Source organism: Somniosus microcephalus, unplaced genomic scaffold (genome assembly GCF_052327205.1).
Source record: "Somniosus microcephalus isolate GS21.2 unplaced genomic scaffold, FLI_Smic_1.0 scaffold2, whole genome shotgun sequence".
Classification (NCBI taxonomy): Eukaryota; Metazoa; Chordata; class Chondrichthyes; order Squaliformes; family Somniosidae; genus Somniosus; species Somniosus microcephalus.
This window is the reverse complement of record NW_028225189.1, coordinates 2111241-2135304: the sequence shown is the minus strand read 5'-3', so window position 1 is coordinate 2135304 and position 24064 is coordinate 2111241. Positions and strand designations below refer to the sequence as shown.

At 48.4% G+C, this 24064-nt stretch overlaps 1 protein-coding gene, 1 long non-coding RNA gene and 1 pseudogene across 2 annotated transcripts; all 3 read left to right on the top strand.

The window, feature by feature from the left end:
- The first annotated feature begins 1257 nt into the window (after nt 1–1257).
- On the top strand, nt 1258–20982 carry LOC147084088 (uncharacterized). Its single transcript, XR_015075924.1, has 3 exons — nt 1258–1343; nt 12660–12767; nt 20666–20982. It is a non-coding gene; the product is annotated as an uncharacterized LOC147084088 (long non-coding RNA).
- Nucleotides 4963–6415, top strand: LOC147084090 (uncharacterized). Its single transcript, XM_085979885.1, has one exon. The coding sequence runs from the start codon at nt 4963–4965 to the stop codon at nt 6016–6018; it is 1056 nt and encodes a 351-aa protein (XP_085836011.1). The 3' UTR covers nt 6019–6415.
- Nucleotides 13466–14352, top strand: LOC147084089 (uncharacterized; annotated as a pseudogene).
- Nucleotides 20983–24064: the final 3082 nt, after the last annotated feature.

Below are 24064 nucleotides of genomic sequence, written 5' to 3'. Positions count from 1 at the left end.
CTAATCTCTTTTACTTCTTTTGTTTCTTTTATTCTTTTGACCGATCGCAGCCCTGCCTCCGATCTAGTTTCTTTTCTTTCCAGTTTTGAAGAAGGGTCCAACCCGAAACGTCAACTCAAATTTCTCTCCACGGATGTTGCCTGACCTGCTGAGTTTTTCCAGCATTTTCTGTTGTTACTTCCATCCACCTGAATGGGCCTCTTCCTCTGATGACATCACAATCGGGCTCCAGCCTACCAGCGCCGGGGAGGGAAGGTCCCGCCCCCTAGCCGCGCCGCCATTGGTTGGAGGACCCGGCCGCCCAGTTCAGTCCTCCCAGCTCAGCTCTCTTCCTATTGGTCAGAGCTCCCGTCAATCAGAATATCTTTGCTCCGGCTCACTCCGCCACCCCGCGCGGTTCAATCCGCTCCGTTCGGCGTCCGCGGAGGTGCCGCCCGCCCGACTCTCAGGTTTGGTTTTTCTCGTATTTTACTTTATAATCTCGCTCTCCCTCCCTCACCTCACCTCGATTTAAATCGATCCCCCAACACTTGACTTGACCCCGGCCGCTGATTCCGCCTCTTCCCCGGGCCCGGCCTTCAGTCTGTTGCCCGGAGGCCCCGCGCAGGCGCACTGGCAGCCTCGTGTTGCGCCTGCCCGCGCTGTGATTGGTGCAGGGGAAGGCAAGTGGGCGTGTCCGGCCCCCGGGCCCACGTGGGGGAGACAAAGGCTGGCTGGAGCGCATGCGCAGCCCGCCTCGCACCGTTGGGAAGCTTTTCAAATATTTTTTATTTCCGAAACAAATTGAAAACACTCTTTAATTCCCCCAACCTCCTCCCCTCTAAAGTGCGATTATTATTATTTTTGTTTTTCCTCATTTGTGTGGGGTGTCTTTTTTTTACCTTGCGGTGGCGTGCGCCGATCCAACCGACCCCTGGGCGTTGCGTGCTGGCGTCAGCGCGTAATCGGTGGGGGGGGTGATTGACGCGAGGCGCCCGCCAATCAGGAGCGCGGAAAACGCTGGGAGGACCGGGCGGGCTGACGGTCCTCCAACCAATGGCGGCGCGGGAGGGAGGGGGGCGGGACCTCGGTGGGCTGCAGGCCGCTTTCCTGCTTTCATTGTCTGCAGGAGCTGTTAAAGGGAAGGGGAGGAGGGGGTGGAAAAAACCCAGCTTGTGAGTGTTTATTCCTTTGCATTACCTTTATTGCAAGGCTATTCATCAACTGCATTCATTTAAAAATAAGTGAACCTTTTCTCTTTTTGACTTTTATCCAGAACAAAGAGCCCTGGTGCTGTGAACATTTTGGTGGGCAGCCACTTTTAAAGGGACAAAGACCAGCATTCTTCCTCCTCTCTCTCTCTTGTGAGTATTTGTGGTGGGTGAGGGGGTGGGGTGAGTCAAAGGGGACTGCGGCCCCTTTTCAACAAAAACAATTTCTTGGCCATTTAAAGGGGAATGGGTGCCCCCCCAGGTATTTAAAGGGGCAGTGCCTCTCTCTGTGTCATGTACGAGCAGGGAGGTTCTGCTTGAACTGTACAAAACAGCAGTTACGCCACCGGCTAGAGTGCTGCGTGCAGTTCTGGTCACCCCATATTGCAGGAAAGATGTGACTGCTCGACACAGGAGATTTACGAGGATGTTGCCAGGACTAGAGAATTTCAGCTACAAGGAAAGATTGAATACATAGAAACATAGAAGATAATCTACATCCTAGGGTTCTTAAGGAAGTGGCCCTAGAAATAGTAGATGCATTGCTGGTCATCTTCCAAAATTCGATAGACTCTGGAACAGTACCCATGGATTGGCGGGTAGCTAATGTTACCCCACTGTTCAAAAAAGGTGGTACAGAGAAAACGGGGAATTACAGACCGGTAAGCCTGACATCGGTAGTGGGGAAAATGCTAGAGTCCATTATAAAAGATGTAATAGCAGAGCACTTGGAAAACAGTGACAGGATCGGACAAAGTCAACATGGATTTACAAAAGGTAAATCGTACTTGACTAATCCACTGGAATGTTTTGAGGATGTAACTAGTAAAATAGATAAGGGAGAACCAGTGGATGTGGTGTATTTGGACTTTCAGAAGGCTTTCGATAAGGTCCCGCATAAGAGATTAGCGTGTAAAGTTAAGGCACATGGGATTGGTGGCAAGGTACTGACTTGGATAGAGAACTGGTTGGCAGACAGAAAGCAAAGAGTTGGACTAAACGGCTCTTTTTCCGAGTGGCAGGCAGTGACTAGTGGGGTACCGCAGGGATCGGTCCTTGGACCCCAGCTATTCACAATATATATTAATGATCTGGACGAGGGAACTAGATGTAATATCTCCAAATTTGCAGACGACACAAAGCTGGGTGGGCGTGTGTGCTGTGAGGAGGATGCCGAGAAACTCCAGTATGATTTGGACAGGTTGGGTGATTGGGCAGAAGCATGGCAGATGCAATATAACGTGGATAAATGCGAGGTTATCCACTTTGGTGCCAAACAGGAAGGCAGATTATTATCTGAACGTAGGAAAACGTCCCAAGGCGCTGCACAGGAGTATTGTAAGACATTGAAAAATGTGACCCCGAGCCACAGAAGGAGAAATTAGGGCAGATGGCCAAAAGCTTGGTCACAGAGGTGGGTTTTGATCAGCCATGATCTCATTGAATGGCGGAGCAGGCTCGAGGGGCCGAATGGCCGACTCCTGCTCCTATTTTCTGTGCAAGAGAGGCGGAGAGGTTCAGGGAGGGAATTCCAGAGCTTAGGGCCGAGGCAACAGAAGACACGGCCACTGATGGTGCAGCGATTATAATCAGGGATGCTCAAGAGGGCAGAATTGGAGGAACGCAGGTGTCTCGGGGGGGGCGGGGGGAGGAGGTTGTTTTCTTTGGAACCGAGGAGGCTGAGGGGAGACTTGATTGAGGTGTATAAAATTCTGAGGGGCCGAGATAGGAAGAACCTATTTCCCTTGGCAGAGGGGTCCACAGCCAGGGGGCGTAGATTTAAAGTAATTAGTCAGAAGTTTAGAGGGGAGTTGAGGAGAAGTGTTTTCACCCAGAGGGTGGTGGGGGTCTGGAACTCACTGCCTGACAGGGTGGTAGAGGCAGAAACTCTCATCACATTTTAAAAGTACTTGGATATGCACTTGAAGTGCCGTAACCTACAAGGCCACAGACCAAGTGCTGGAAAGTGGGATTAGTATGGATAGCACTTAATCGGCCGGCACGGACAAGATGGGCTGAATGGCCTCCTTCTGTGCCATAATTTTGCTGTGATTCTATCACAGGGGGCGGGTGGTTGTGAGGCTGAAGGGAATAACTAAGATTGGGAGGGGCGAGGCCATGGAGGGATTTGAAAACAAGGATGAGAATTTTGAAATCGAAACATTGCTTAACCAGGAGCCAATGTGGGTCAGTGAGCACAGGGGTGATGGGTGAACGGGACTTGGCGTTGAGTTACGACACGGGTAGTTTTGGATCACCTCAAGTTTACATAGGGTAGAATGTGGGAGGCCAGCCAGGAGTGTGTTGGAATAGTCGAGTCTCGAGGTAACAAAGGGCTGGGGGAGGGTTTCAGCAGCGGATGAGCTGAGGCAAGGGCGGAGACGGGCGATGTTACGGAGGTGGAAGTAGGCGGTCTTAGTTATGCTGCGGATATGTGTTTGGAAGCTCATTTCAGGGTCAAATGTGACAGCAAGGTTGCAAATAGTCTGGTTCAGCCTCAGAGAGATGTTAGGGAGAGGGATGGAGTCAGTGGCTAGGGAACAGTGTTTGTGGCAGGGACTGAACACAATTGCTTCAGTCTTCCCAATATTTAATTGGAGAAAATTTCTGCTCACCCAGAACTGGATTAGAGATCGTGGAGGGGTCGAGAGAAGTGATGGTGAGGTCGACCTTTGTGTCGTCAGCGTACATGTGGAAACTGATGCTGTGTTTTCAGAAGTCGCCAAGGGGCAGCATTTAGATGAGAAATAGGAGGGGCCCAAGGATAGATCCTTGGGGGACACCAGAGGTAATGATGCGGGAGTGGGAAGAGAAGCCATTGCAGGTGATTCTGTGGCTACGATTAGATAGATAAGAATGGAACCAGGCGAGTGCAGTCCCACCCAGCTGGACGACGGTGGAGAGACATTGGAGAAGGATGGAGTGGTCAACCGTGTCAAAGACTGCAGACAAGTCATGAAGGACAAGGAGGGATAGTTTACCTTAGTCACAGTCACAAAGGATGTCATTTGATGAGACTTTGATGAGACTTGATTTGACTTCAGGGCCAAGTCAGTGAGATTGGGCTGTTTCTGGCCCGCTGGTTATTGTGGGCATGGCTGGACACCAGTGGGACCGGCTCTGCCCTGTTTGTTCTTTGAGGCAAAATTAGCCAAAAGAAATTCCTGCTTCGCCCCTTACCCTTTCTACACTCCTTTTACAGGGTTTTAGAAGTGGAGCATTTACAGACAGAAAGCTCAAACCAAACATCACCTCAAATTCTGACAGAGTTACGTGATTCATCAGGACCTGATTCAGTCGCTCCTTGAATCTGCTGGCACCCCCGTGAGTTCACACTGATGAGAGACCTTTTAAATGTTCTGAAAGAGCTTCAAAATCTACAAATACCTGAAGCGACACCAGTGGCTACACACTGGGGGAAACCCGGGCCCCGTGTGTGGGAAGGGATTCACTCAGTCATCCGCTCCGATGATACAACAGCTTGTCCACACCGATGAGACCGTTGACCTGCTCCGTGTTTTTGAAGCGATTCTCTCATTCTGCCACCCTCCTGAGGCACCAGCTTGTTCATATTAAATGTTCTGACTGTGGGAAGAGATTTAAAAGGTCCCAGGAGCTGAAGAGACACCAGCTGGAGAGAGCAGGAGAGATTCTGTTCACCTGCTCCGTGTATGGGAAGAGATTCACTCGGTCCTCGAATCTGCTGGCACACCAGCGAGTTCACACTGGGGAGAGGTCGGTGAAACATTCCGACTGTGGGACAAGCTTTCGAATGTCCCAGGAGCTGAAGGAACACCAGCTGGAGAGAGCAGGAAAGAGACCGTTCACCTGCTCCGTGTGTGGGAAGGGATTCATTCAGTCAGTCCACCTGCTGACACACCAGCAAGTTCACACTGATGAGAGACCATTTAAATGTTCTGACTGTGGGAAGAGCTTTAAAAGCTCCAGGGAGCTGAAGCAACACCAGCGAGTTCACACTGATGAGAGACCATTTACATGTTCTGTTTGTGGGAAGAGCTTTAAAACCTTTGCGGAGCTGAAGAGACACCAGCGAGTTCGCTCCGATCAGAGACCATTTACATGTTCTGTTTGTGGGAAGAGCTTTAAAACCTCTTGGGGGCTGACGGAACACCAGCGAGTTCACACTGATGAGAGACCATTTACATGTTCTGTCTGTGGGATGAGCTTTAAAAGCGCTGGGGATCTGAGCGGACACCAGCGAGTTCACACTGGGGAGAGACCGTTCACCTGCTCCGTGTGTGGGAAGGGGTTCATTCGGTCAGCCCACCTGCTGACACACCAGAAAGTTCACACTGATGAGAGACCATTTAAATGTTCTGACTGTGGGAAGAGCTTTAGAAGCTCCAGGGAGCTGAAGAGACACCAGCTGGAGAGAGAAGGAAAGAGGCCGTTTACCTGCTCTGTGTGTGGCAAAGGATTCACTCGGTCATCCCACCTACTGACACACCAGCGAGTTCACATTGATGAGAGACCATTTAAATGTTCTGACTGTGGGAAGAGCTTTAAAACCTCTGGGGAGCTGAAGCAACACCAGCGAGTTCACACTGATGAGAGACCATTTACATGTTCTGTTTGTGGGACGAGCTTTAAAACCTTTGGGGATCTGAAGAGACACCAGCGAGTTCACTCCGATCAGAGACCATTTACATGTTCTGTCTGTGGGATGAGCTTTACAAGCTCCAGGAATCTGAACGGACACCAGCGAGTTCACACTGGGGAGAGACCGTTCACCTGCTCCGTCTGTGGGAAGGGATTCACTCGGTCATCCCACCTACTGAGACACCAGCGAGTTCACACTGTTCTGTAGCCGCAGGGCCCTGTAGACAGCTGGGGTTACATGAACATGGAACGGATGAATGTTTTATAAATTCTTGTACTATTGTTTAATCTTTAAGACTGTTGTGCTGATGATTCCCTTCGATTCACTGTTCATGGTGTTACATAGAATGTACAGCACAGAAACAGGCCATTCGGCCCAACTGGTCCATGCCAGTGTTTATGCCCCACACCCACCCTACTTCAATTAACCCGATCAACACATCCTCCCATTCCTTTCTCCCTCATGTGGTTTCCTGATAAATCCATCTGTGCTGTTCACCTCAACTACTCCTTGTGGTAGCGAGTTCCCCATTCTCACCATTCTCTGGGTAAAGAAGTTTCTCCTGAATTCCCTCCTGGATTTGTTAGTGACTTTTATATTTATAGCCCCATAAATATGATGAGATTCTGTTAAGCTGACCAGTATGTTGTTGTACTTTGTCTTTTTCTGATGAATGAAACATTACTGAGCCCCTGTACCCGTGTTACGGGATGAAGTGCCAGACAAGTGAAGGCACAACATCTGGGTATGAATCTGATAATAACCTCACGGACCGTGTAGGTGTGATAACCAGATGGGCTTGTGGTTATAGTCTGGTCACAGATGGACTAAATTCCCTGAATTAGCAGGAATTCAGGAGGTGGTCAACAGACGGGTCCAAACAATCCCATTTCCTGAGCGGTAACCAAGCTTGTGTATAAGAACAGGCCACTTAAGCCATTGTCAGTTGGAACAGACTCGAGAAGATCGCGCGTGAATCCACTGTACTTCTATTCTCCAGATTGAGGGAATTATCACCCGATCTGTGTTATGCAGCGCTCTTAATAAAGTCTGGAGAGACGGTTTGTGTTCTTGTGAGCTTGATTATCTGGTATCCGAAACCCTGGGACTCCCAATCATTGGAGTCAACCTCAGTGTGTGGAAAGGGATTCCCTGGTGTATCCCACCCGCTGACACACCAGAGTGTCCACATTGTGACTGCGGTGGTTCGATTCCACTGTTTCCGATGCCTTTAATCACATCCAGGACTGAACCGTGTTAATTCAGGCAACTGGGGCTTGTTAATGTTAAGAGCTCCCAATAACTGGGCTGGATTTAAAGATTATTCCCTGTTCTCTCCGTACTAGTGAGCAGAGAGAAGCTGATGTTATCGAATCATAGAGCACAGTAGGATGCCTTTCGGCCCATGGTGCTGGCTCTCTGAAAGAGCGATGCAATTAGTCCCACTGCCCTGCTCTTTCCCCACAGCCCTGCAAACTTCTGCTTTTAGTATATATCCAATTCCCTTTTGACAGTTACTATTGAATCTGCTTCCACCTCCCATTCAGGCAGTGCATTCCAGATCATCACAATTCGCTGTGTAAAAAAAGTCTCCTCATTTCCTCTCTAGATACTTTTGCCAATGATCTGAAATCTGTGTCCTCTCGTTACCGACCCTCCTGCCAGTGACAACAGCTTCTCCTTGTTTGCTCGATCAAAACCCCTCATAATTTTGAGCACCTCGATCACAGCTCCACTTAACTGTCTCTGCTCCAAGTTATATTGCCATTGTTTTGTGAATTGTTGCTGTGATCGAGGTGCTGGATGTCCGTGCCTGGGGAATGGGACATTCTATCCTCATGAGCACCGAGTGTCAGCATCCAGCAATCTCTGGTCAGGGACTGTCTTTTTAAACTGCCTCACCTCAGCTTTTTGACTCCCTGATTTCATTATTAAACATTCCAGAGTTTTTGCAGACTGACCAAGGCTGAACAGATAAATTGTGAGGTATTACATTTTGGTAGGAAGAATGGGGAGGTCACGTATCACTGGGAGGGTGCGAGTCTAGGTGGGGTAGAGGAGCAAAGGGATCTCGGAGTACAAATACACAAATCACTAAAAGTTGTGACACAGGTTAGCAAGGCCATAAAAAAAGCAAACCAAGCACTCGGGTTTATTTCTCGAGGGATAGAATTGAAAAGTAGTGAAGTTATGCTAAACCTGTATCGAACCTTGGTTAGACCACACTTAGAGTACTGCGTACAGTTCTGGTCACCATATTATAAAAAGGATATAGAGGCACTGGAGAGGGTGCAGAGAAGATTTACAAGGATGATACCAGAAATGCGAGGGTATACATATCAGGAAAGGATCAACAGGCTGGGTCTCTTTTCTCCTGAAAAAAGAAGGCTGAGGGGTGACCTAATCTGTACATGTAAGGGAACATGTAGGTGAGGTTTTAAATGAATATTTTGCAATTGTATTCACTATGGAGAAGGACGATGTAGGCATAGAAATCAGGCAGGGGGATTGTGTATATGCTTGAACAAATTAGTATTGAGAGGAGGTACGAGTGGTTTTAGTGGGCTTAAAAGTGGATAAATCCCCAGGCCCAGACAATACACATCCCAGGCTGCTGTGTGAGGCAAGGGAGGAGATTGCAGGGGCTCTGACACAAATTTTCAGAACCTCTCTGGCCACAGGGGATGTGCCAAAGGACTGTAGGACAGTTAACGTAATACCATTATTCAAGAAGAGCAGTAGGGATAAACCAGGGAATTGCAGGTCAGTGAGCTTAACATCAGTGGTAGGGAAATTATTGGAAAAGATTCTGAGGGACAGAATTAGTCTCCACTTGGAGAGGCAAGGATTAATCAAGGATAGTCAGCGAGGCTTTGTCAGGGGGAGATCATGTCTAACCAATTTGATTGAATTTTTCGAGGGGGTGACTAGGTGTGTGGATGAGGGTAGTGCAGTTGATGTGGTCTACATGGACTTCAGTAAAGCTTTTGACAAAGTCCCGCATGGGAGACTGTTCAAGAAGGTAAGAGCCTATGGGATCCAGGGCAATTTGGCACATTGGATCCAAAATTGGCTTAGCGGCAGGAGGCAGAGGGTGATGGGAGGCAGAGAGACAGAGAAAAGGGAAACAAGGATAGAAGCAAAACACAGGAAGGAGAAAAGCAAAAGTGGCAGTCAGAGTAATCAAGGGTTTAAATCAAACACGGCCACAGTACCAATAATTCTAAAAGGTCTAAGAGTGTTAAAAAAACAAGCCTGAAGGCTTTGGGTCTTAATGTGAGGAGCATTCGTAATAAGGTGGATGAATTACCTGTGCAAATAGATGTAAACGGATATGATATGATTGGAATTACGGAAACATGGCTCCAGGGTGACCAGGGCTGGGAACTCAACATCCAGGGGTATTCAATATTCAGGAAAGACAGGCAAAAAGGAAAAGTAGGTGGGGTAGCGTTGCTGGTTAAAGAGGAGATTAACACAATTGTAAGGAAGGATATTAGCTCTGATGATGTAGAATCTGTATGGGTAGAGCTGAGAAATACCAAGAGACAGAAAATGTTAGTGGGAGTTGTATACAGACCCCCAAACAGTAATGTGGAGGATGGGGATGGCATTAAACGGGAAATTAGAGATGCGTGCAATAAGGGCACAGCAGTTATCATGGGTGACTTTAATCTACATATAGATTGGGCTAACCAAATTAGTAACAATACTGTGGAGGAGGAATTCCTGGAGTGTATACGGGATGGTTTCCTGGACCAATATGTCGAGGAACCAACTAGAGATCAGGCCATTTAGACTGGGTATTATGTAATGAGAAAGGATTAATTAGCAATCTTGTTGTGCGAGGCCCCTTGGGGCAGAGCGATCATAATATGATAGAATTCTTCATTAAAATGGAGGGTGAAGTATTTGACTCAGAGACTAGGGTCCTGAATTTAAATAAAGGAAACTATGATGGTATGAGGCGCGAGTTGGGTAGGATTGATTGGGGAATGTTACTCAAAGGGTTGACGGTGGATAGGCAATGGCAAACATTTAAAGATCGCATGGATGAACTACAGAATTTGTTCATTCCTGTTTGGCATGAAAATAAAACAAATAAGGTGAATCAACCGTGGCTAACAAGGGAAATTAGGGATAGCATAAGATCCAAGGAGAGGACATATAAATGGGCCAGAAAAAGCAGTAAACCTGAGGATTGGGAGCAGTTTGGGATTCAACAAAGGAGGACAAAGGGATTAATTAAGAGGGGGAAAATAGAGTATGACAGTAAACTTGCAGGGAACATAAAAACTGACTGTAAAAGCTTCTATAGATATGTGAAGAGAAAAAGATTGGTGAAGTCAAGCGTAGGTCCCTTGCAGTCAGAATCAGGAGAATTTATAATGGGGAACAATGAAATGGTGGACCAATTAAATACATACTTTGGTTCTGTCTTCACAAAGGAGGACACAAATAACCTCCCAGAGATGTCGGGGAACATAGGGTCTAATGAGAGGGAGGAACTGAAAGAAATCAGTATTTGTAGGGAAATGGTGATAGGGATATTGACAGGATTGAAGGCCGATAAATCCCCAGGCCCTGATAATCTACATACTAGGGTACTTAAGGAAGTGGCCCCAGAAATAGTAGATGCATTGCTGGTCATCTTCCAAAATTCGATAGACTCTGGAACAGTACCCATGGATTCGAGGGTAGCTAATGTTACCCCACTATTCAAAAAAGGTGGGAGAAATAAAATGGGGAATTACAGACTGGTAAGCCTGACATCGATAGTGGGGAAAATGCTAGTGTCCATTATAAAAGATGTAATAGCAGAGCACTTGGAAAACAGTGACAGGATCAGACAAAGTCAACATGGATTTACAAAAGGTAAATCGTGCTTGAGTAATTACTGGAATTTTTTGAGGAGGTAACTGGTAAAATAAATAACGGAGAACCAGTGGATGTGGTGTATTTGGACTTTCAGAAGGCTTTCGATAAAGTCCCGCATAAGAGATTAGCGCATGGGATTGGGGGCAAGGTACTGACTTGGATAGAGAACTGGTTGGCAGACAGGAAGCAAAGAGTTGGAATAAACGGGTCTTTTTCCAAGTGGCAGGCGGTGACTAGTGGGGTACCGCAGGGATCGGTGCTAGGACCCCAGCTATTCACAATATATATTAATGATCCAGACAAGGGAACTAGATATAATATCTCCAAGTTTGCAGACGACACAAAGCTGGGTGGGCGTGTGTGCTCTGAGGAGGATGCTGAGAAACTCCAGTATGATTTGGACATGGGTGGTTGGGCAGATGCATATCAGATGCAGTATAATGTGGATAAATGCGAGGTTATCCACTTTGGTGGCAAAAACAGGAAGGCAGATTATTATCTGAACGGCAATAGATTGGGAGAAGGGAAATGCAATGAGACCTGGGTGTCCTTGTGCACCAGTCGCTGAAGGTAAGCATGCAGGTGCAGCAGGCGGTTAAGAAGGCAAATGGTATGTTGGCCTTCGTAGCAAGAGGGTTTGAGTACAGGAACAAGGATGTCTTGCTGCAGTTGTACAGGGCATTGGTGAGACCACATCTTGAGTATTGTGTGCAGTTTTGGTCGCCTTATCTGAGGAAGGATTTTCTTGCCATGGAGCGAGTGCAGCGAAGATTCACCAGGCTGACACCTGGGATGGCATGAATGATATATGAGGAGAGATTGGGTTGATTGGGCTTATACTTGCTGGAGTTTAGAAGAATGAGAGGGGATCTCATTGAAACTTATGAAATTCTAACAGGACTAGACAGACTAGATGCAGGAAGGATGTTTCCGATGGCAGGGGAGTCCAGAACCAGGGATCACAGTCTAAGGATAAGGGGTAAGCCATTTAGGACTGGGATGAGGAGCAATTTCTTCACCCAGAGAGTGGTGAACCTGTGGAATTCTCTACCACAGAAGGCAGTAGAGGCCAATTCATTAAATATATTCAAGAAGGAGTTGGATAGAGCCTTGTGTCCAATGAGGGGAATAAAGGCCCACAGCCTCCCCTGGCCCCGGGCCCTGAACAAGGGACTGGAGAAACTCGCTGCCCTGCGGATCAGACAATCAGCCGGCGCAAGTCCCGCCCCTCAGGCTCCCCAATTGGTTGGAGCACCTGCCGCCGGCTCGCTCCTCCAGCCCCGCCCCGCTCGCTCCCTATTGGTCGGAAGCTCCCGTCAATCAGGCCCTGGGCCCGGATCACGTGTCCCTCACCGACTTTACCAAGAAAACCCCAGGCGGTCACCGGGCAGAGCTGCTGGTCTGCGAGAGCGGGGTCAGGAGATTAATAAACTGCGGGTAGGCCACGCCGCAGTTTTATAAAGTTGGAGAACGACCTCAGGCCCGAATGAGATCCCACGGCCCGGTCTATTTTCCACCGGACGGCAGCTGTGAGGCTTTTTATCAGTGACAGGCCCGGGTTACGGGTGGCCATCTTGGTGGAGGAAAGAAGACCGGTTCCACCTGCAGCACGGCACATGCACGGCCATCTTCGTACAGGAACAAAGGGTGGGCGGGGTTTCAGGGTCCCAGTGACCAGGAGAGACAATCATTGATTCATTGATTTTATTCTCACTCTGCACACAGCGGGTGTAGAACTGAACCCAACCAGAGTAAAGGGAGGGGGGAAAACTGGGAGTGGAGGAAAGAAATGTTGGAGATGGTGCGATGGGTTTGGATTTCAGCACAGGGAGGAGGGAGAGTGTGTGGGACGGGGATTTACAGCTTTGGGGGAACAAGAGAGGAAAGAATGTTCCACAGAAACTAGAATTGTCTGTTCTGAATTTCTATCCTGTATTTACAGTGATGACTTTTGTAAACTCCTTTTACAGGGTGTGAGAATGGGAGGATTTACAGACGGGAAACTCAAACCAAACATCACATCAAGATCTGACAGAGTCACTCCATTCATCAGGACCTGAATATTATTGACCTTTGTGGTAAACCACTTTTATCGTTCACTATCGTTACACTATGGTTATCACTGTTTATATCGTTACACTATGGTTATCACTGTTTACACTGTTGTATCACTACACAAGGTCACCTCTTGCCACGCTGTTATACCTGGGCTGACCACAGCTGACTCCGCCCATGGCTCTGCCTGCTTGCCCAGGTATAAAGGTGGTCGACTGGCTGGTATTCCTCCTTGTTGGATCCGATCACCCACGAGGGTGGGCTCTGTTATTTAGCCAATAAAAACCTATAGTTACTAACTTAACTCATCGCTTTTCATGAACTGAATTGATAGGTATATCACCTTTGAATATGGAAGGACAAATGTTTGTCTCTTCTGTCTGTGGGAAAAGATTTCAAACATCAGTGTGACTGGAAAACACACACCCGAGTGAGAGTGTTCCAGTGCACTGACTGTGGAAAGAGGTTTAACCAGTTACACAGCCTGAAAAATCATCGCACCATTCACAGCGGGGAGAAACCGTACACATGTTCTGTGTGTGGACGAGGCTTCAACTGATCGTCCAACCTGGAGAAACGCAAGGACACCCGCACCACGGAGAAATGGTGGAAATGTGGGGACTGTGGGAAGAGATTCGATTATCCATCCAAGCTGGAAACTCATCAGCGCACTCACACCAGGGAGAGGCCGTTCACCTGGTCCGTGTGTGGGAAGGGATTCGCAGAGTTATCCAAGCTCCAGATACACCAGCGAGTTGACACCGGGGAGAGACCGTTCACCTGCTCCGTGTGTGGGAAGGGATTCGCAGAGTTATCCAAGCTCCAGACACACCAGCGAGTTGACACCGGGGAGAGACCGTTCACCTGCTCCGTGTGTGGGAAGGGATTCGCAGAGTTATCCAAGCTCCAGATACACCAGCGAGTTCACACTGGGGAGAGCCGTTCACGTGTATTGAATGTGGGAAGGGATTCACTCAGTTATCCAGCCTCCATAGACACCAGCGAGTTCACACTGGGGAGAAACCATTCTCCTGCTCCGTGTGTGGGAAGGGATTCGCAGAGTTATCCAAGCTCCAGATACACCAGCGAGTTCACACTGGGGAGAGCCGTTCACGTGTATTGAATGTGGGAAGGGATTCACTCAGTTATCCAGCCTCCATAGACACCAGCGAGTTCACACTGGGGAGAGGCCACTCACCTGCTCCGTGTGTGGGATGGGATTCACTCATTCCTCAACTCTGCTCGAACACCAGTGAGTTCACACTGGAGAGAGGCCGTTTAAATGTTCTGACTGTGGGAAGAGGTTTAAAAGCACTGGAAATTTGACGACACACCAGCGTACACACACTGGGGAGAAGCTGTTCACCTGCTCCGTGTGTGGGAAGGGATTCACTCTGTCATCCCACCTGGTGAGACACCAGCGAGTTCACACTGATGAGAAACCATGTAAGTGTTCTGACTGTGCTAAGAGCTTTAAATCGCTGAAGGACCTGAAGAGACACCAGCGAGTTCACACTGTTCTGTAGCTGGGGCGACATGAACGTGGAATGGATGAATGTTTTATAAATTCTTGGACTGCTGTTTAATCTTTAAGACTGTTGTGCTGATGATTCCCTTCGATTGACTGTTCATGGTGTTACATAGAATGTACAGCACAGAAACAGGCCATTCGACCCAACTGGTCCATGCCAGTGTTTATGCTCCACACCCACTCTACTTCAATTAACCCGATCAACATCTCCTCCCATTCCTTTCTCCCTTGTGTGGCTTCCCCATAAATGCATCTGTGCTGTTCACCTCAACTACTCCCTGTGGTAGCGAGTTCCCCATTCTCACCATTCTCTGGGTAAAGACATTTCTCCTGAATTCCCTACTTAATCTATCAGAGACTATTTTATATTGATGGCCCCATAAATATGATGAGATTCTGTTAAGCTGACGTGTATGATGTTGTACTTTGTCTTTGACCCCTACGTAAACCTGAGGTCATCCAAAACTCGGCTGCCCGTGTCCTAACTCGCACCAAGTCCCGTTCGCCCATCACCCCTGTGCTCGCTGACCTACATTGGCTCCCTGTTAAGCAGCACCTTGATTTCAAAATTCTCATCCTTGTTTTCAAATCCCTCCTTGGCCTCGTCCCTCCCTTTCTCTGTAATCTCCTCCAGCCCCACAACCCCCCGAGATATCTGTGCTCTTCCAATTCTGGCCTCTTGTGCATCCCTGATTTTAATCGCTCCACCACTGGTGGCCGTGCCTTCTGTTGCCTCGACCCTAAGCTCTGGAATTCCCTGCCTAAACCTGCCCAGCTCGCTACCTCTCTTTCATAAGAACATAAGAAATAGGAGCAGGAGTGGGCCATACGGCCCCTCGAGCCTGCTCCGCCATTCAATAAGATCATGGCTGATCATCGACCTCAACTCCACTTTCCCGCCCGATCTCCATATCCCTTGATTCCCCTAGAGTCCAAGGATCTATCGATCTCAGCCTTGAATATACTCAACGACTCAACTTTCCTCCTTTAAGACGCTCCTTAAAACCTACCTCTTTGACCAAGCTTTTGGTCACCTGCCCTAATTTATCCTTATGTGGATCGGTGTCAAATTTTGTCTTAAAATACTCCTGTGCAGCGCTTTGGGATGCTTTACTTCATTAAAGGCGCTATATAAATACAAGTTGTTGTTGTTTTGATGAATGAAACATTACTGAGCCCCTGTACCCGTGTTATGGGATGAAGTGCCAGACAAGTGAAGGCACAACATCTGGGTGTGAATCTAATAATAACTTCACGGACCGTATAGGTGTGATAACCAGACGGGCTTATGGTTATAGTCTGGTCACAGATGGACTAAATTCCCTGAATTAGCAGGAGTTCAGGAGGCGGTCAACAGACGGGTCCAAACAATCCCATTTCCTGAGCGGTAACCAAGCTTGTGTATAAGAACAGGCCACTTAAGCCGTTGTCAGTTGGAACAGACTCGAGAAGATCGCGCGTGAATCCACTGTACTTCTATTCTCCAGATTGAGGGAATTATCACCCGATCTGTGTTATGCAGCGCTCTTAATAAAGTCTGGAGAGACAATTTGTGTTCTTGTGAGCTTGATTATCTGGTATCCGAAACCCTGGGACTCCCGATCATTAGAGTCAACCTCAGTGTGTGGAAAGGGATTGGCTGGTGTATCCCACCCGCTGACACACCAGAGTGTCCACAGTGTGACTGCGGTGGTTTGATTCCACTGTTTCCGATGCCTTTAATCACATCCAGGACTGAACCATGTTAATTCAGGCAACTGGGGCTTGTTAATGTTAAGAGCCCCCAATAACTGGGCTGGATTTAAAGATTATTCCCTGTTCTCTCAGTACTGGTGAGCAGAGAGAAGCTGATGTTATAGAATCATAGAGCACAGTAGGATGCCTTTTGGCCCATCGTGCTGGTGCTGGCTCTTTGAAAGAGCGATGCAATTAGTCCCACTGCCCTGCTCTTTCCCCACAGCCCTGCAAATTTCTGCCTTTAGTATATATCCAATTCCCTTTTGAAAGTTACTGTTGAATCTGCTTCCACCTCCCATTCAGGCAGCGCATTCCAGATCATCACAATTCGCTGTGTAAAAAAAGTCTCCTCATTTCCTCTCTAGATTCTTTTGCCAATGATCTGAAATCTGTGTCCTCTCGTTACCGACCCTCCTGCCAGTGACAACAGCTTCTCCTTGTTTGCTCAATCAAAACCCCTCATAATTTTGAGCACCTCGATCACAGCTGCACTTAACCGTCTCTGCTCCAAGTTATATTGCCATTGTTTTGTGAATTGTTGCTGTGATCGAGGTGCTGGATGTCCGTGCCTGGGGATTGGGGCATTCTATCCTCCGTAGCCTTGTAGGTTACAGCACTTCAAGTGCATATCCAAGTACTTTTTAAATGTGATGAGGGTCTCTGCCTCGACCACCCTTTCATGCACTGAGTTCCAGACCCCCACCACCCGCTGGGTGAAAAAAAAATCTCCTCAAACCACCTCTAAACTTCTGACCAATTACTTTAAATCTGTGCCCCCTGGTTATTGACCTCCCTGCTAAGGGAAATAGGTCCTTCCTATCCACTCTATCTAGGCCCCTCATAATTTTATACACCTCAATTAAGTCTCCCCTCAGCCTCCTCTGTACCAAAGAAAACAACCCCAGCCTATCCAATCTTTCCTCATAACTAAAATTCCTCAGCCCAGGCAACATCCTCGTAAATCTCCTTTGCACCCCCTCTCGTGCAATCACATCCTTCCTGTAATGTGGTGACCAGAACTGCACGCAGTATTCTAGCTGTGGCCTAACTAGTGTTTTATACAGTTCAAGCAAAACCTCCCTGCTCTTATATTCTATGCCTCGGCTAATAAAGGCAAGTATCCCGTGTGCCTTCTTAACCACCTTATCTACCTGTCCTGCTACCTTCAGGGATCTGTGGACATGCACTCCAAGGTCCCTCTGTTCCTCTGCACTTCTCAGTGTCCTACCATTTATAGTGTATTCCCTTGCCTTGTTAGCCCTCCCCAAATGTATTACCTCACACTTCTCCAGATTGAATTCCATTTGCCACTGTTCTGCCCACCTGACCAGTCCATTGATATCTTCCTGCAGTCTGCAGCTTTCTTCTTCATTATCAACCACACGGCCAACTTTTGCATCATCTGCAAACTTCTTAATCATACTTCCTACATTCAAGCCCAAATCATTGATATATACCACAAAAAGCAAAGGACCCAGTACTGAGCCCTGCGGAACCCCACTGGAAACAGCCTTCCAGTCACAATCACCCTTCGACCTTTACCCTTTGTTTCCTGCCTCTGAGCCAATTTTGGATCCAACTTGTCCCTTTGCCTTGGGTCACATGGGCTTTTACTGTCGTGACCAGTCTGCCGTGTGGGACCTTATCAAAAGCCTTGCTAAAATCCATATAGACTACATCAAACACACTACCCTCATCGACCCTCCTTCTTACCTCCTCAAAAAATGCAATCAGGTTAGTCAGGCACGACCTTCCCTTAACAAATCTATGCTGACTGTCCCTGATTAATCCGTGTCTTTCTAAATGAAGGTTTATCCTGGCCCTCAGAATTTTTCCCAATAATTTTCCCACCACTGAGGTTAGGCTGACTGGCCTGTAATTACTCAGTCTATCCCTTTCTCCCTTTTTATACAATGGTACCACGTTAGCAGTCCTCCAGCACCACACCTGCAGCCAGAGAGGATTGGAAAATGATGGTCAGAGCCTCTGCTATTTCCTCTCTTGCTTCTCTTAACAGTCTGGGATACATTTCATCCGGGCCTGGGGATTTATCCACTTTCAAAGATGCTAAACCCCTTAATACTTCCTCTTACACTATGTTTATTTCATCTAATATTTCACAGTCCTCCCTGATTGCGATGTCTGCATCGTCCCTCTCTTTTGTGAAAACAGATGTAAAGTATTCATTAATTTATATATGATGTGAGGTTAGTCTGCCCTTACCCCTGTTTATTATTCAATCAGTGACTGCCCCTTTGCCAGGCCCACTGCCTGCGGCCCCTCTCCCAGATTCCAGCCCCAGCTCTGTGCTGCTTGCGGCCCCTCTCCCAGATTCCAGCCCCAGCTCTGTGCTGACTGAGCTGTTCTCACCGGGGGACAGCGCATCACAATCGGCCCCAGCGCACCTGAGCTGGAGAGGAGGCCCCGCCCCCTTGCCGCGCCGCCATTGGTTGGAGGACTCGCCGCCAGTCAGCTCTGCCCGCGCTCTTCCTTTTGGTCAGATCTCCCGTCAGTCACAGGCCCCGTGATCACGTGCTGCGGTTCACTCCGCCCCCTCACAAAACTCACTTTCCCTCACTGATTGCGGCTCTTCACCAACACCGACTTTACAAAGAAAGCCCCGCGCGGCAGCCTGGAGCTCGGGCCCAGCGCGCAGGCACGGGGGAGGATGATTGACAGGGGCCCAGGGTGTGTGCTGAGCATGCGCGGTGCGGGCCGGGCGCCTGTGGAGCAGGAGAGGGCGAGGCCATGGGACGCATGCGCGGTGTCAGACACAACTCAGTGGCCGGAGCTGATGAGAGACACAAGAACATAAGGCGTAGGAGCAGGAGTAGGTCATTTGGACCCTCGAGCCTGCTCTGCCATTCAATAAAATCATGGCTGATCTGATCTTGGCCTCAACTCCACATCCTTGCCCGCTCCCCATAACCCTTGACTCCCTTATCGTTCAAAAATCTGTCTATCTCCACCTTAAACACACTCAATGACCCAGCCTCCACAGCTCTCTGGGGAAGAGAATTCCAAAGGTCAGAGGCTGGGTATCCTGTGGCAAGTGTCTCACCTCCTGACTCCCCAAAGCCTTTCCACCATTTACAAGGCACAAGTCAGGAGTGTGATAGAATATTCTCCACTTGCCTGGATGAGTGCAGCTCCAACAACACTCAAGAAGCTCGACACCATCCAAGACAAAGCAGCCCGCTTGATTGGCACCCCATCCACCACCTTAGTGACTCGCTGCACCACCAGAGCACTGTGGCTGCAGTGTGTTCCATCTACAAGATGCACTGCAGCAACTCGCCAAGACTTCTTCAGCAGCACCTTCCAAACCCACTCGGCTCCTGCAGAGATACCTGTACATCGAGAATCCTCCTCGATGGTGTGCGCTGGCGACGTATTTCTTCTGTCAGCTGCATGGCCTCAATTACGACACGCAGCTCCTGTTTGTGGAATTGGGTGGTACACATGCCTACCTGCGGGAGCTGCCTGTCTTCTACCGGGAACTGCTATGGGTCTGGAACAGCGTCGCCTCCAGGCGGAGTTCTCCCCCATCAGGAGTGGCGGTTCTCCTTCGGGAGCCGCTGCTCAGGAATCCGCACCTCCGTGACTGCTGGATCGGGTGGCTGGCGGAGAGCAGGGCTGTGCCTGGCAAGGTGACTAGAATCAGGGACCTGCTATATGGTGGAGGAGTGGGCTGGATGGTGCCAGAAGAGCTGGCACAGCGCCTGTCCTTGGCCAACGTCTGGCGCACGGCCAAAGCCATCGAGTTGCTGAAAGCGGCAGTGGGCCCCGACTCCACTAGGTGTATCGAGGAGGCTCAAGCACATGGGGTGATCCCGTCCGAACTGACCCCCGTTCGGACAGAATTCCTCATCGGCGCACGACCCTGAAACCCCTCTCAGGAAATGGCGCCTCACAACTTGAGCCGCCTCGGGGAAATGTCCTCCATGCCCTTGAGCTCTGCATGGAGGGGTTTCCTGTACGGGCTGCTGCTGCACACTCTCCACTTTGCCATCATCGTCTGCCGTCCGTACACGCCTTGGCGTGCCATCTTGCCATCTGGTGGAGGCGGAGGTCCCCAATGGAGGGCTCTCTATGCGGGAGTCCTCCCTTGTTCTATTGGGGACTTGGCCTGGAGGGTGTTGCACGGAGCCGTCCCTTGCAATAAAATGTTAAGTAGGTTCACAGACTCCCAGGCTGCCTGCCTTTTCTGCAGCCTAGAGGAGTCCGTGTTCCATGTTTATGTGGAATGTGAGAGGTTGCAGCCCCTGTTCCATTTTTTGAAGGGGCTGCTCCTCGATTTTTGGTTGCACTTCAGTCCCACGCTCCTGATCTACGGCCACCCGGTGCAAAGGGGAGCAGGCAGATCGGAGGACCTCCTTGTAGGACTGCTCCTGAGCCTGGCCAAAATGGCAATAAACAGGTCCAGGCAGTCGAGGGGGTCGTACGGCCCAATTGCCTGCCTCTCTTCCGCGGCCATGTTCATGCCCGGGTGGCCCTGGAGATGGAGCACGCGGTGTCTGCCGGCACACTTGAGACCTTCCGAGACCGGTGGGTGCCGCGAGGACTGGAGTGCATTGTCACCCCGGCTGGGGTGAATTTAATTTAATTTGATAAGTTTCAAAAATGAATTTAAGTTTTTAAGTTTCATTACAGTCCACTTGTTCGGCCAGGAGAGCGAGAGGCTCCGCTCGGCGATGCAGAGAGCCCTGCAGATGGAGAAGAATGTCAACCAGAGTCTGCTGGATCTGCACAAACTCTCCACTGGGAGCGCCGACCCTCAACTGTGTGAATTCCTGGAGACCCATTATCCAGATGAACAAGTGAAGACGACCAAGAAGCTTGTAGAGACTGGGACCCCTGCCTTGTAGGCATGAGGGCTTGTGACTTTGTACAAAGAGCTGAGACCTGAGCTCTGTAAATGTCATTTACTGTAAATAAAAAGTTCAATCTTACATTAAAAATTTTTTTTTAAATAACATTATTTAAAGACAAATTTCCTCCAGTTTCACAGACAGCCTTTGTCACTGCAATAATTTCTTAAATGTTTAATCATTAAATCAAAAGCATCAAAAAGGAAGAGAGTAGCAAAAGTAAAGAAAGACTTGCATTTCTATAGCGCCATTCATGGCCACTGGACGTCTCAAAGCGCTTTACTTTTTGAAGTGTAGTCACTGTTGTAATGTGGGAAGTGCAGCAGCCAATTTTCACTCAGCAAGCTCCCACAAACAGCAATGTGATAATGACCAGATAATCGGTTTTGTTATGTTGGTTGAGGGATAAATATTGGCCAGGACAACGGGGATAACTCCCCTGCTCTTCTTCAAAATACTGCCATGGGATCTTTTACATCCACCCGAGAGAGCAGACGGGGCCTCGGTTTAACGTCTCATCTGAAAGACGGCCCCTCCGACAGTGCCACACTCCCTCAGCACTGCACTGGAGTGTCAGCCTAGCTTTATGTGCTCGAGTCTCTGGAGTGGGACTTGAACCCACCACCCTTTGACCCAGAGGCGAGTGAGCTGCCCACCGAGCCACAGCTGACAACGTTGGTCCCTTAGAGGTAGAGACAGGAGAAATTATTATGGGGAATAAGGAAATGGCAGAAACGTTAAAACAAATATTTTGTATCTCTTCACAGTAGAAGACACAAAAGCAAACCAAAGATGGTGGGGAACCGAGGGTTTAATGAGGGTGAGGAACTTAATGTAAAGTACTAGAGAAACTAATGGGACTAAAAACCGACAAATCCCCTGGACCTGACGGCCTACATCCTAGGGTTCTAAAAGAGGTGGCTGAAGAGATAGTGGATGCATTGGTTTTGATCTTCCAAAATTCCCGAGGTTCTAGAACGGTCCCAGCGGATTGGAAAGTCGCAAATGTAACACCGCTATTCAAGAAAGGAGGGAGAGAAAAAACAGGGAACGACAGGCCAGTTAGCCTGACATCAGTCGTTGGGAAAATGCTGGAATCCATTGTTACGGAAGTTGTATCAGGGCACTTAGAAAATCATAACATGGGTAGGCAGAGTCAACATGGTTTTATGGAAGGGAAATCGTGTTTGACAAATTTATTAGAGTTATCTGAGGATGTAACTAGCCGGGTAGATAAAGGGGAACCAGTGGATGTAGTATATTTGGATTTCCAAAAGGCATTCGACAAGGTGCCACATAAAAGATTATTACACAAGATTAGGGCTCACGGGGTTGGGGGTAATATAGTAGCATGGATAGACGATTGGTTAACAGGCAGAAAACAGAAAGTAGGGATAAATGGATCTCTTTCAGGTTGGCAGGCTGTAACTAGTGGGGTGCCGCAAGGATCAGTGTTGGGGCCTCAGCTATTTACAATCTATATTAATGACCCAGATGAAGGGACCGAGTGTAATATATCCAAGTTTGCTGATGATACAAAGCTAGGTGGGACAGTAAGCTGTGAGGAGAACACAGAGAGTCTGTAAAGGGATATAGATAGACTGAGTGAGTGGGCAGTAAGGTGGCAGATGGAGTATAATGTGGGGAAATGTGAGGTTATTCACTTTGGTAGGAAGAATAGAAAAACAGAATATTTTTTAAATGGTGAGAAACTTTCAAATGTTGGTGTTCAGAGAGATTTGGGTGTCCTCATGCAAGAAACACAGAAAGCGAGCATGCAGGTACAGCAAGCAATAAGGAAGGCAAATGGCATGTTGGCCTTTATTGCAAGGGGTTGGAGTATAAGAGTAAGGAAGTCTTGCTCCAATTGTACAGGGCCTTGGTGAGACCACACCTGGAGTACTGGGCACAGTTTTGGTCTCCTTATCTAAGGAAGGATATACTTGCCTTGGAGGCGGTGCAACGAAGGTTCACTAGATTGATTCCCGGGATGAGAGAGCTGTCCTATGAGGAGAGATTGTGTAGAATGGGCCGATACTCTCTGGAGTTTAGAAGAATGAGAGGTGATCTCATTGAAACATACAAGATTCTGAAGGGGATTGACAGGGTAGATGTGGAGAGATTGTTTCCCCTGCTGGAGTGTCTAGAACTAGGGGGCACAGTCTCAGGATAAGGGGTCGGCCATTTAAGACTGAGATGAGGAGGAATTTCTTCACTCAGAGGGTTGTGAATCTTTGGAATTCTCTGCCCCAGAGGGCTGTGAATGCTGAGTCTTTGAGTATATTCAAGGCTGAGATCGATAGATTGTTGGACTCTAGGGGAATCAAGGGATATGGAGATCGGGCGGGAAAGTGGAGTTGAGGTCGATGATCAGCCCTGATCTTATTGAATGGTGGAGCAGGCTCGAGGGGCCATATGGCCCACTCCTGCTCCTATTTCTTATGTTCTTATGGACTTTCAAAAGGCATTTGATAAAGTACCACACAAGAGACCTACTTGGAGAATAGAAGCACATGGTATTAAAGGGCTGATGGTAATTTGGGTATATAATTGGCCGAGGGATAGGAGACAGTGAGCAGTGCTGAGGGATGTTTTTCTGACTGGAGGGAAGTATGCAGTGGGTTCCCCCAGGGGTCGGGATTAGGACCATTGCTTTTCTTGTTATATATAACTGACCTGGACTTGGGTATAGGTGAACAAGTTTGAAGTTTACAGATGATACAAAACTTGGCAACGTAGTAAATAGTGAGCATAGTAGTAGCAGACTTCAGGAGGACAGAGACAGACTGTGAAATGAGCAGACACAAGGCAGATGGAATTAAATGAGGATAAGTGTGAAGTGATGCACTTTGGGAGAAACAACAGGGAGAGGCCGTATAATCTAAATGGGACTATTTTGAGGGGGTGCAAGAGCAGAGGGACCTGGGGGTCCATATTCACAAGTCTTTGAAAGTGCCGCGGCAAGTTGGTGAGGCGGTTCAGAAAGCGTGTGGGATACTTGGCTTTGTAAATAGTGCCATTGAATACAAAAACAAGGAAGTTACACTAAACCTTTACAAATCACTAGTTAGGCCTCGGCTGGAGTATTGTGTACAGTTCTGGGCACCACACTTTAGGAAGGATGTCAAGGCCTTGGACAGAGGAGGTTGACCAGGATGGTACCAGGGATGAGGGACTTCAG